Source organism: Aedes albopictus, chromosome 2, assembly GCF_035046485.1.
Source record: "Aedes albopictus strain Foshan chromosome 2, AalbF5, whole genome shotgun sequence".
Lineage (NCBI taxonomy): Eukaryota > Metazoa > Arthropoda > Insecta > Diptera > Culicidae > Aedes > Aedes albopictus.
In genome coordinates this window covers 228,048,341-228,062,449 of record NC_085137.1, presented here as the reverse complement: position 1 = coordinate 228,062,449, position 14,109 = coordinate 228,048,341, and the positions used below count along the sequence as shown (strand labels likewise).

Sequence of the window (14,109 nt, the reverse complement as noted above, 5' to 3'; positions counted from 1 at the left end):
GTCTCGAATTAATGGATCCACTGGCTTCGGTGTTTTCAATGAAAACTCCACCGCCTTCCGGAAACTTGAAGAACCTTGTTCTGTTTATGTTACTGAGCTGGCAGCAATCGACTTCGCTTTGGGGATGATTTCCAACATGCCCCCAGACCATTTCTTAATCTTCTCGGATAGCCTTAGTTCGATTGAGGCACTCCGGTCGATGAAACTTGTAAAGCATGCATCTTACTTTCTTACAAAAATAAGAGAGCAGATGTATGCACTGGTCTAAAGATCATACAAGATTACCTTTGTATGGGTCCCCTCACATTGCTCAATTTATGGTAATGAGATGGCGGATTCTCTCGCAAAGGAAGGTGAAATCTATGATAGAAGAATTTCACATGATGAATTTTTCCATGTGGTTCGTCAGAGTTCTCTTTAAAGTTGGCAACATGATTGGCGAGATGGCCAATGCGCCTCTGAATTTCTCTGCCAGTGAGCCCAAGTATACGAATTCTTCAACCGCCTCGATTTCATCATCGTCAATATAAATTCGGGATGGCGGGCGCGGTGATTCCTCCCTGGAGCCCTTAGCCATCATGTACTTTGTCTTGGACACATTAATGACTAATCCGATTCGCCTGGCTTCACTCTTTAGTCGGGTATACGTTTCCGCCATCGTCTCACATTTACGAGCAATAATATCAATATCATCAGCGAAACCAAGCAGCTGAACGGACTTCGTGAAAATCGTTCCACTCGTATTTATCCCCGCTCTTCTAATTACACCCTCTTAATCAATGTTGATCGGCAAGCACGAAACCCTCTGCGAGATTCGAAGGGACTCGAGAGTGTTCCTGATGATACTCGAACTACGCAAATCACTCGATCCATAGTCGCCTTGGTCAATCGTGTCATTTTATCCGAGAATCCGTATTCGTGCATAATCTGCCATAACTGTTCTCGATCGATTGTATCATACGTCGATTTGAAATCGATGAACAAGTGATGTGTGGGCACGTTGTATTCGCGGCATTTCTACAACACCTGTAGCGAGTTCACCCATTAAACCAGCCAGATATTGCCCCACGAACTCTCTCGCAATCAGTGATAGACGGCAGCATAAAATTTTAGAGAGTATCTTGTGGGAGTGCTCAGTAGTGTGATCGGGCGGTAGTTCCCGCAATTCAACTTGTCGCCCATTTTGTAGATGGGACACACCCCGACTAGAAAAATATATCAAGTTCATAACACATTGTGTTATGATGATATGAAATTTTTCTATAACTTATTTTGTTATAAACTAGATGCAGGATGATGTTAAAATAACTAAAACTGTAACAAAAAGTATACCAGTCTAAGCAAAAAATAACCTATTTTGTTATAATCAAAACAAAATTATAACACAATATGATACAAATTTTAGCTTCAAGAAAATTAGTATCTATCGTATTTTGATGCAATTGTGTAAAATGATGTTCTGAATGTCAAAGAATGAAAACTAAAATATTTCACAATGCGTTATTGAATAACATTTGTATCATAAGGGGCTGTTCATAAACCACGTAGACCAAAATTTGGCCATCTCAGACCCCCCCTCCCCCCTCGTAGACTTTTGTCCATACAAAAATTTTGAAATTTGTATGGAGCGTAGATTTTGGCCAGACCCCCCCCCTCCCCCCAAAAAGTCTACGTGGTTTATGAACGGCCCCTAATATGATACAATTGAGTTATACTATTTTTAAGCACCAATGATGTTAAACATGATTATATCACAATGAGTTACCATGATATGCGTTTGTTACAATTATGTTATATTTTTGTTAGAATCCTCCAGTCGGGACGATACCTTCCATCCATTCCTCCGGTAATACTTCCTTCTCCCAAATCTTGATAATGACCCAGTGTAATGCTCTTACCAGTGCTTCTCCACCGTATTTTAGAAGCTCGCTTGGTAGTTGATCTGCTCCAGCGGCTTTGTTGTTTTCAGCCGGCCAACCTTCTTCTCAATCTCTTGGAGGTTCGGGGCGGAAGTCTTTCGTCCTGTGCACATACTCCTAGATCTGTTACCACCTCTCGACCACCCCACGCTCGCTCGTGACAATATTCTCGTGATTATCTTGTCACATGTCGGCTTGTGGCACAAAGCCTCTGCGCGAGCGGTTCAGCTTCTCGTAGAACTTTCGTGTGTCCTTTAGCGCGGTACAGCTCTTCCATCGCTTCGCGATCTCGTTCTTCCTGATGACGCTTCTTCATCCGGAAGACTGAGTTCTGCCTGTTCCGCGCCTCGTACGGTGTTGTAGCATTCTTGTCCATGCTGCATTCTTCTCGTTTTTCAACTGTTCACATTCGCCGTCGTACCAGTCGTTTCTGTGATTCGGAGTCGCGAAGCCTAGTGCTGCAGCCGAGGTGCTATCTATGGCGGAGCGGATGTCCCTCCAGCCATCTTCAAGTGTAGCTGCGCCAAGCTGCTCTTCCGTTGGCAGGGCCACTGCTCGATGTTGAGCCGCGGCGTTCGAGTTCAACGCGTGGTGATAACTGTCGAAAGTTTTGAGCGCATGCATACAGCGACTAAGTAGTGATCCGAATCTATATTCGCACTGCGGTATGTGCGAACATTGATTATATCCGAAAAGAATTTACCGTTGATTAGAACGTGTTCGATTTGGTTTTTTGTTTTATGGTCGGGTGATCTCTCATCCAGATCCAACCTAAGTTCATATTCTTTCTGAAATTATCATTCAAATATTTTTGGTAGAATGGAATATTTGTGTCAATTTCCTATTTTTGTTCCGCTTACTATAAGGGCTTATATTTCTATACATTTGGGGAAGGGATCATTTTACTTTTGTTTCGTTTCAGAGAGCGAGTAATGGCGCTTAAGCCTAGGCTTTGAAGCCAGGACACATGGAGAAATGCCTGTGCCCCAACCCAGGAGAAGACGCCAACTATAACGGAGTGTGCATTAACCTTCTTAGCAGCACCACTCCCAACGATTCTATGTTCAAACACAATTCCCCCAAAAACGAAACGGTTGGTACGGTTGTCCCCGTTTCTTCCTTCATTCAATTCAAAAAGGTTTGTCAATCATGTTATTCATAAGTGGATAACCTGATTGCCTTAAGTTTTTGAATTATCTTTCAACCCATTAGTCTGCACAGTGGGCCTGGCCATTTTAATATTTGTGTCACATCATCTCTGATATGCTGCAAATATTAATGCTGACAAGAAAATATCAGAAGAAATTTTGATATTTCCAGGATGCTTTTCAATACTGGCTGTGCAAGCACTAGATTAGATTAGATTAGATTAGATTATGGTCGGGTGATCTCTCAGATGGCTTTGTGGATATCTTTGCGGGGAAGAAGGTGCTTCGGACTAACATACCACGGGAGGCTGCAAAGTTTACGCATCGCTGGCCGATATCATTCGATACGGCGTGCAAGCTGTTTCGTTCGATTACCGGTCTCTACATTTCCTCCCTTCATACCTGCGCGTTCATGTCGCCGACAACAATTTTCACGTCCCGTGGCGAGCAACCATCGTATGTTTGCTCTAACTGCGCGTAGAACGCTTCTTTCTCGTCATCAGGTCTCCCTTCGTGTGGGCAGTGGACGTTGATGATGCTGTAGTTGAAGAAACGGCCCTTAACTCTTAACGACGTCATCAAAACTCTGGGACTGCTGTGGAATCCTAGTGTAGGCGAGTTAGCGTTTCGAGTGTAGTTTCCAGAGAAGTCAAAGAAAATTCTGACGAAGCAGCAGATATTATCAGAGGTCGCACGACTGTTCGATCCTCTCGGGCTGCTTGAAACTGCAATAGTGATAGCGAAGATAGTGATGCAAGAGCTCTGGAAGCATGGTTTCAACTGGGATGATTCTGTAAGCGGAGAGGTGCTGAACATGTGGAGAAGATTCAGAGAAGAATCGAAAAAGTGTTGAATATTACGGATGCTGTTGAAGTGAAGATAAATCACATAGTGCTGTGGTCTGATTGAAAGTGGAGGACAATTTGCGGACCCTTCGCAGAGTGCGAGACTGCCGTCGCACAGTCATGAACCGAGTCGTATCGAGTCGACTCTTACGTACAGCAGATGACACTCAGGCCTTAGTCTGACTAGTGGTGGTTGTCTAAGCTTCCGATGATTTCGGTATAGTCAAAACCTTCTGCAGGGGATTCTATCCAAAGGAAGGGGGGGGGGCTTGTGTTGGTCTAGTTTTCAAAAAGTTTACCTGAAATGCGTTTACCGGTCAACATGAGCTCCAAATAAGCTTGCACTTTTATTTGTAGATTCGCGTAGCAACTTCTATATTTTTCTATCATTTCAGCGTGGGCTTGTCCGCCTGAACTTCTGCCGTCATTTATCATTATTGTTAGTATGGCTGTCATGAAAGAATGAAAATTCATGAAATATTATTTACGTTTGTATTTATTACTTCCTACTGTAGAGAACGATATGTACAAGTTTGACCTTAACTGAATTGCTTAGCATCTAACAACTACTCTTAACAATAAATTAACATTTTCACTTACGGGTATGGTGTGGTCAACGGTTTGTTTCACTGCTTCAACAAGGAATTATTCAACAAGTTTTACTACAACTGATGGTACAACTATTGTAGTTCTCCTTGATCGAAAACTGTTAACTTCTACTACTGTCCAATATCTTGGTAAGCCGCAACGGTACGCAACCTGAATCTTATGGAAGAAATTCAGCTCTCGTCAGGTTCTCACCATTAGTTTGTATTCTGTGAAATGTGCTTGCCGAGGGTTATTCGAATTTGATTCGCGTTCAATAAATAGTAATTCGAAACAAAATGGAATGATTCTGTGTTTGTGTAGTCATGAAATAATGTAGTTTTTTTTGTTTTCTTCATTTCAAATATCGCCCTAATTCACTGGTAATTTTCACCTACGCATGTGGAAATTCAAGTGTTCACGTTTTGTTAGGGGTCTCCCTCCATTGCGTTCCAGAACTGGTGGAGATGGCATTTTCCTTCTCTTGATTCAAAAGGAGTTTTGGGAATTTTTTCGGATCTGATAGCCGGTCCTACAGCAACGAATCGACGGCGTGAATCACTCCGTTCGTCGTTGGGATGTTCGATGTCTGCAGGTATCCGTCGTTGATCTTGATTTTTCCTGAAAGTATAGAACAAAGTGAGTTTCTGTAGTTCATAAGAGTCTTGCAATTTATCTTAGTACCTCCACTCTTTTGTAACGTGACCGTTTTTCCCTCGGCCATGGCATCCTTAACTTGGTAGAACCTCATTCCGGCGGTGAAGAGCGTTCCGGGAACGACGTGCTTCTTGACTAGCTCCTCTGCCTGTTCCTTGTCGGTGACTAGTTTGTTCAGCTCATCCGTCGAGAAGTTGGCAAAGGCCGCATCGGTCGGGGCGAATACTGTATACGTTTTGATACCTGCGGTGAGAAAAAGAAAATGTAGAAGTCTCAATCTCCCAAAATTACGCAATAAACATCTTCAAGTTACCTTTGTTCTGTAGTGTATCGGACATTCCCGATGCGTACAGTGCTCGCAGGAAGTGCGTGAACCGTCGTTCTCTGTCCGACTGAAGGGTTTGCAAAATGTCACCGACCGGCAGAGGGAACATCACTCGGTCCACGGCATGGGCAACGCCCTGGGGAATCACAATGTCCTGTTTGTCCAGGACGACCATGGCACCGTTGATTGTTGTTACCTATTCAGCAGAGAATGGGAACGATATGTTTATGGTTGATTCTAAAATATTGTAGTATTTAACGTTATATCGACAAATTGAGGCTTGCTGGGGATAAGTCAAGAGGTAAGTAGTGCACTTGGCAATACAAATAGCACACAGAAAACCAGCCAAAGTGTTCATTCAAAAAGGGCCCGTATAGCTCATGTGGTAAGCGCACGGGTATTTAGCAAGACCATGCTGTGGATGACGGATCCAATTCCTGGTCGGTTTATGAACTTCTTGTAAAGGATTTTTTCTTGAGTTCCTTGGGCAGTTGAAAAGCAGGATTTGTCCCAGCTGCGACGTTAGGCCAAGGAGAAGGAAATACCTTACAAGTTCTCTTTCAGAGTAGAATCCAAGGACTCTTTTTTTCAGAAATTTCTTAGAAGATTCTTTCAAGAATTCCTCTTAGAATTTCTTCACGTACTTCTCCACGTATTTCTCCGGGTCCAAGGAACCCTTCAGAGTTTCCTCCAAGGGTTGCTCTACGAATTGTAACATACATTTTTAAGACAATCTTCCACGAGAAATGCCTTCTAGATTTTATTTTTAATATTCCAAGAATTTATTCTGGAATGCTCCAAGGAATCCTCCAGTAAATTCTTCAGGAACCTCTCTAAGGTTTCCTTCAGAAATTTGTCCAAAGATTCCTGCAACAATTCTTCCTAGAATTCAAAATATTTTCCATAGATTTTCCAGGAATTTCAATTGATTTTTTTTTCGGAATTGCACCAATTAAAGCATTTTTTCCAAGAATTACTTGAGGAATTTGACCCAGGATTCTTCCAGTGATTTATTTACGGATTTATCCAAGAAATTCTTCAGAAATCCCTCTAATGAATCCATCAGGAATTCCTCCATGGATTTTTTAAAAACTTTTCCATGGATTACTTTAGGTAAATTCCTCCTAAGTTTCGTTCGGGTATTCCAGGAAATTTCTCCGAAGGATACTTTAAAAATTCCACCAAGGATACCCTCAGTAATTTTTCCAAATATGCAAAAATTGCTCCAAAAGCTCATGTTGGCATTTCGGGATTCCTGTGAAATTCAGCCATAAAGCCTTTAACAGGCCCGTGCACAGAAGAGGCGAGAACGGAGGGGTTTTTCCTAATTTAAGCTCAGGGTGGAGAGGCCTCAGTGTATGGAACTTCGGCAGTGGGAAAGGTTTAACCTTCAAAACTGCACCCTTGTGCACGGGCTTGCCCTTCAAAGAATCCTTCCGAAAATCTTCTCAAAAATTCATTCAAGAATTTCTTTAACGATTCCTACAGAATCGAAGAAATGCTTTAATGATTATTTTATGAACTGCTCCAAGAACTCCTTCAAGAATATTCTCCTTCGTTGGTTCTAATATAATTTTATCCTTTTTTTTAATTTTCGAAAAAATCTTTTTCTTTTTCAATGCCTCCAAGGACTTCTTCAATCATTACTTCAAGAATACTTACTAGAGTTCTCCTGGAAACCTTCACCAAGGTTGAATTCTATTCAAGGATATTCACAAGAATTTCTCCAATGATTTCTTCAATCATTACTCCAAGCATGGAATTCGTTACAGGATTTCTCTAGAGATCCATTTAGGGATTTCTCTAGAGTTCTTCAAGGAACTTTCAGGAATCTTTCTAATGATTTCCTTTAAATAATTCTTCCATAAACTTCTCCATGTAAATTTGCAACTATTCCGTAAGAAATTTCTCAAAGATTTTTTTGCAGAAATTAATCCAAAGGTCCGTTTAGGAATTTCTGGAAATTCCTCTGAAGCATCCTAAAAAGTTGAATTTCCTCAAGCTTATTCAGTAATTTCTCCATGCATGCAATAATTCCTCAACGGTTCATTCTAAAGGTACGGTATTCCTGTGTAATTCAAAGTTAAGCCCCAGGGTTCTCAAGTTATCTTACGAAAATTCCTTCAAGGAATCCTTCAGGAAATCATCCCCTTAAATTCATTCAAGAATTTCTACAACGATTCCTGAAGAAATTTTTGGAGGAAACCCTTCTTCTTTCAGTTATTGCTCCAAGAATTCCTTCTCGATTATTATCCCTTATTGAGGCAAAAAGTTCTTGAAGGAATTTATGAAGCAAATCTTGAACACATTCTCTTAAGTTCTCTAAATAAATGCCTCTAAAGTTAGTGAAATGCGTGAAGGAATTCTTGGAAGAGATCTTGCAGAAAACCTTAGCTAGAATCCTTTAGAGAGTTCATCAAAAAAGACTCGATAGAATGCATCGAAAAAGACGTTTCTTAGAGAAGTGTCTGTTGGAACTCTTGAGAGAACTCCTGCAGAATCTTTTAGAGAGAATCCTTTGGAAAAATAATTCCTACTTGTTAGAATTAAATATAGAAACTAGTGCAGAATTATCTTAATGGTAAAATACACGTTAATAAAAACAAAAGATAAAATATAGAAACTTTTTTATTAGAAAAAAAATTGGATACATTTTAAAATGACTAAATCAGTAAATTTTTATGAGAATCAATTTTTTTCCAAATTCTATCAAAATTTATCCAATTTTTTTCTAATAAAAATATATCGAACATTAATTTTTACGAGTAGAGTAGCGAGCCACTTGGGCAGTGGCTGGTTTTTTGGGCACTCTTCGCTCTAACTCAGTCAATCCCAAACCAAACTTTGTACACGGCTAGATACATACTATACGTATCTCATCGCGTTCCAAAAATTGTGTCAATTGGTCCAAAATTGGCTGAGTTATAGCAGACAAGTGCCCAAAATACTGCCCTTTTCTTTTTGGAACTGTTCCAAGGATTTCCATTATGGTTTTCTGTAGGAGTTCTTTCAAGAATTCTCTCAGGAATTTCACTTGAAAATTCAGTTTGTTTCAAATTCTTCAAAGATCTCTGCAGAACATTCTCCGGGAACTTCTTCGAAATTACCTCCAAGGATACATTCAAAAATTGCTTTGAAGATTTTTTCAGGATTTTTTAACAAGGATCAGAATTTTCTCTAGGCATTTTTTTTACAAATGTATGCAAGAATTTTATCAAGAATTTATGTAAAAAAATGTGCGAAGGTTTTTCAAAAAAAAAAAAAAAAATCAGGGTTTTTCTTTAATATTGAAAAAAAAATCTTCAAGAATCCCTCAAAAGCCTCATTCCGAAATGCATGCAATGGTTGCTTCAGAAATTTCTCCAATGATTTCTTCAAGAAAAAGGCAACGATTTTTGCAGGCATTTGAAGAATTACTTTGGGAATTATTCTCATAATATTTTCATTATTTTCTTAAAGGATTCTTATAGAAACTCTTCTATTCAGTAATTTTTTGAAGGATTCCTTCAGAAATTCCGTGAGGGATTGTTCCAGAAATGCTTCTATTATGATATGAAAATTCCTCAAAGATCTACTTCAGGGATTCCTTCAAAAATATTTTTCAGTTTTTCAAGCATATTCTTCAGTTTTTGAAAAAGCTTCTGAAAAAATACTTTGAAATGCATAAAATATTATTCGTCTGAATTTCTGCCGGAATCTCTTGAAAATTTCTTGCAGAAATCATTGAAACATAATTAAATGAAGAATACATGAAGAAGCTCTTGCAGAAATGTTTGGAGAAACCTCCATTGAAGAACGGACGGAATCTCTGAAGGGCTTCAAAAATATACCTGTTCGAATTCCTAATAGAATCCCAGATGAGTTTTTGAAAAAAAATGAAATAATCCTCGGATGATTCTAAAATAAATTCTTGGAGTAATTTTTGAAGATATTCTAGGGAGATTGTCCGCAAAAATCCCAGGAGGAACTTTTGAAGGAATCCAGGGAGGTGTTTTGGTAGGAACCATCCATGTAGAAGTTTCTGAAGAAGTTCATGGAAGATTTTCTACCGGAATCTTTGGAGAAACTTCTGAAGGCATCCATAGAGAAATTATGTATAAGAAATATATGGAGGAGTTTCTAAGGCAATTCGTGACAGTTTTTCTAAATGGAACCCTTAGATAAATTTCTGAGTAAATTAGTGAAAGATTCACTGAAACACATCCAAAAATTCAAAGAGGAATTTCTGAAGGAATGCTTAGAGGAATATTTAACAGATTGCCATGATCATATTCTGAAAGATCTTTTGCTGGAATTTACGAAGAATTCAATTGAAGATTTTTCAAAAGAATCTTTGGATAGATTTCTGATAAAACAACTGGAGAATTTCTGAAGGGATTCATGGAAAAATAACTGGAGAATCTATGGAACGTTTTGAAAAGATCTGTATATATGAACCTCTAGAAGCACTTCCGAACTAAGCTTTTGGAGAAATTTCTGATAAAGCTCAAAGAGAAATTTCTTAAGTAATCCATGGAAGATTTTTTAATCGTATACCTCGAAATATTTTTGAAAAAATCCCTGGAGGAAAAAAAAACTAACGAATCCCTAATGAAAATTTTCAAATGGACTCCTGAAAGTTTTATTTTTTTCAAACTTTTAGGGAAATTTGTGAAACAATTTCTAAAATATTTTTTGAAGAAAGCTTAGAAGAAATTTCTAAAGGAACATTATGTTTAGAATTACTGAAAGTTTTTCCGACGAAATTCTCAGAGGAGTGTCTGAAGGAATTTCTGGAATTTTGAAGAATCGCAAGATTTTTTTTCTAAAGGAATCTGTGCAGGAGTTTTTGAAGAAATTCTTGGAAGATTTTCGAAAGGAATCACTGGTGTCACTCCGTGTAAGTTATTATGGAAGAGTCCCTGACGGAAATTTAAAATGAAAGTTATAGTTATAGTTGTTATATTAAAGTTTGTTAAATTTCTGTAGAAAATGCTTTTTGAAAATATCCTTGGAAAACTTTCTGAAAGCAGCTCTTGAGTAGTCATTTCTGCAGGAAGAACTTTCTAACGAAATCCATGAAAATAAAAAAACATCCTGGAATAAAACATTTTATTTCGAGAAAATCCAGTTTCCTAAGGGAATCTTCCGAAAAAATTCGGGAGGAATCTCTGAAATATTTCATGAAAGAGAAAATTCCGGACGAATTTTTGGAAGATTTTTTGAACTGCAAACAATTTCCTAACGGAATTTCTGTAGAAACCATTCAAGAATTTTTGGAAAGAATTTAAGAAACTCCGGAGATTCATTCGCAAATTTTCTTCAGCGATGGCTTTGGAAATTCTTATAGGGTTTTTTCCAGACATATTACAAAAAATGTTTTAGAAATCCTTGGAAGCATTTTTTCAGAAATTTTACGAAGAAATTTCTCTAGATAATTTATCTAAAATTTAAACAGCGACTCCGTCGGAAAATCCTACAAAAACTGCTTCAGAAAGTCTTCTCGGTTCTATTTATAGAAAATCCTTCTTAAAATCCTCTAGGAATTCTTGAACGGTTTTCTGAAGAAAAACTTGCAATGATTAATTCGGAAATTTCTTCAGGGATTCATAGATTTTTTTATTTGAAATTCTCCCAAAGTTTTTGTAAAAATCCACCCAGAGCTGCCTTCAGAAAATCTTTTTGACTCTCCTTTATAAGTTTTTTCATGGATTGATTCTACATTATATATTGTGGATTGCTTTAGGAAATCTTCCAGGAATACCTTTCCGAAAAGCTTCCTCGGATTCCATAAAAAAATCGCCAGGGTTTCTTTTAGCAAGTCTTCGTTTGCTCAAGAAATTTTCTATGAATTTCCTTCACAAATTTCTCTAGAGTTTCTTACATGAATTCCTCTAGGAGTTCTTCAAGAATGTCTTTAGAAAATCTCCCAACTTCAGTAAATTTTCTACTGATTCTTTTGGAAATTCCGCTAAAGATTTGTTCGGGAAGTCAGAATTAAAGGTTTCCTTAGCAAATTTCACTTAAGTTTTCCTAAGAAATTCTTTGAGGGAACAAAATCGTGCAGAAATTTATTAGAATATTGCTTTGATTTTTTTCTCCGGGAAGTCAATGATAGGTACTTCCAAGAATTTTTTTCGGAAATTTTTCCAACGGTTTCTTCAGGAATTTTTTCAGGGATTTGTTTAGGAATTCGTACAGGTATTAGCTTTACTTCTTCAAATTCTTCCAAGGATTTAGCTAGATATTTCGTTCGATATTCTAGAAAGAATGTCTCCAGGAATATCTCCATGGATTCCTCCGAAAAAAAATTGCAAGATTTTAGTTTCAGTGATCCCAGCTGGAGTTCCACCAGGGGTATATCTTGGAAATCCCTCCAAGATTTGCTCCAAGGATCCCAAAGATCTGATAATATCATCTGATGATAATATTGATCTTAAAATTTCTCCACGGCTTTCATCAGAAATTCATTTAAAATTTCGTCCATAACTATTTATTAGGATTTTCTACAGAAATTCCATCAGCATTTTTAGGAGATTTTCAAGCCGTAGAGTGTTATGGTCTCCAGTTAGCCTAGTGGCTATCGCCAATCCGGAGACGGCGCGTTCGATTCCCGTTCCGGTCGGGAAAATTTTCTCAACTCCCTGGGCATAGTGTATCATTGTACTTGCCTCAATTCATGCAATGCACAGTGGCTGATTTCGTAATTTTAGCGCGCTTAATTAATAACTTTTTAACTATGACGTTTAGCATCATGGTGTCTTCGAGAAAGTTGTTCACTATCACAAGGAGCTTCTTTTGAAGTAGTGTAAAATTGATCAATCTCTCTGAAAGTGAGATAGACAATTTATTTTTTGAATTTTTCAAGATACAAGGTTGGTGTCTTCACATGTTGTAGAAAATGTTGTTTGGAGCAACTTTGTCGAATACACCAAGTTTGTAACTCCGTTACTTTCCAAGATACGTTACGTTTTTAATCATCAGCCCCTTGAAAAGGGTTTTTTGCGCAATAACTTTCTAATAACTGTTTCTACATTTTTCTCATAATTTACAAAGTTATAGATAATGGTAAAATACACAATTTTGTCGAACATGACATCCCGCTAATTTCAAAAATAAAATAGTTATATTGGTTTTTAGAGTTTTTTGGGCCATATTTCAAGCATATGTAACTTAACTATAGGCAATTATATGCAAATTTCCTTTTACGCATGTGAAAGTACAAGTAATTGTCTCTCTTAGAAAGCCAAAATCATTGAATTGTAAGAGACTGTATGTTGTTTTTTTGATATAAACTTACAATCATTTATGAAACTTTTATATGGGATTTATTTATATCTTCAACATATTTATTTGACAGTTCATGTTAGCTTATATTTTCATTGTTATAGTGAGTATGTGTGAATGTATAGAAAGGTTTGTGGTGTATTCTGGATCATTCATAAAGTACGTTACATGAAAACTTACCATCTACTTACATTTTCTTACTAACTCACAGTGCTCCACGTTGTCCAAGAAAATAATGCATGAAGTGTTACTTCTTTTGTCAGATCACAATTTAACAGCAGCTTACTTTAAAGTGCAATAAAATTCATAATTTACTATCTCCAATGTTGCCATGTATTAGTGAAAGCGTTCACAAAATATGTCACGCGCAAGTTTGGAATTTGTTAAGAAAGGACGCATCGTTCGCTCTTTTCATGGACGACGTGTAGCACTTAGTAACAAAATAGAAGTAGATGGTAAGTTTTCATGGAACGTACTTCATGAATGTTCCAGAATACACCACAAACCTTTCTATACATTCACACACACACACTTACAATAACAATGAAAATGCATCCACTTACAATAACTTACAACTTTCAATAACAATAAAAACAATCCGTATCTTGGAAAGTAACGGAGTTACAAACTTGGCGTCTTCGACAAAGTTGCTCCAAACAACATTTTCTACAACTTTTGTGATGACACCAACCTTGTATCTGGAAAAATTTAAAAAATAAATTTTCTATGTCACTTTTAGGGGGATTGATCAATTTCAACAATAGTTCAAAAGAAGCTCCTTGGGATAGTGAAAAACTTTCTCGTACACACCATGACGCTAAACGCCATAGTTAATAAGTTATTAATTAAGCGCGCTAAAACGACGAAATCAGCCACAGTGTAATGGCAGGCAAAGAAAGCCCTTCAATTAATGTGGAAGTGCTCAAAGAACACTAAGTTGAAGCGAGGCAGGCCAAGTCCCAGTGGGGACGTCGAGCCATTCAGAAGAAGAAGAAGAAGAAGAAGTGTTATACTGATGTGATTGCGTACTAGCAAAGTTGTGCTGAAATGTGGAAACCTTGAGAGCCAGCTCTGATTTTACCATGGCAGCACTGTCTTATAGTGCCCGTTTTATTTCGTAGACCGCGTAGACTTTTGTTGGTAACATATATTGCTGAACTAAATAACAATTTTGAAAAACAACTTATTAAATGAAAGTTCGGAACATGTTACCTTAACATCATTCCACTCGGAGTCGTGCATGTTGTACTGATTCACTCGCAGCTGCGTTCCAGCTAATGACACACCGGTCATCTCATCCTGAAGCGATCCAATGTCGAACGATCCTGGAATAACGTGATGCAGCAAAAGCTGGAAAGAAAAAT

General features: G+C 37.8%; 1 protein-coding gene across 2 annotated transcripts in view; it reads right to left on the bottom strand.

Moving 5' to 3' along the window:
• Positions 1-4,390: 4,390 nt before the first annotated feature.
• Positions 4,391-14,109, bottom strand: part of LOC115257192 (eukaryotic translation initiation factor 4 gamma) — a 279,253-nt gene continuing 269,534 nt past the window's right edge. For both annotated transcript variants that reach the window (XM_062851244.1, XM_062851245.1), the window contains 4 exons: positions 13,958-14,095; positions 5,468-5,675; positions 5,182-5,397; positions 4,391-5,118 (listed from right to left, as the gene is read on the bottom strand). In XM_062851244.1, the coding sequence (XP_062707228.1) occupies positions 5,030-5,118; positions 5,182-5,397; positions 5,468-5,675; positions 13,958-14,095 (651 nt within the window). In that variant the 3' untranslated portion in view covers positions 4,391-5,029. The remainder of the gene's footprint in view (positions 5,119-5,181; positions 5,398-5,467; positions 5,676-13,957; positions 14,096-14,109) is intronic.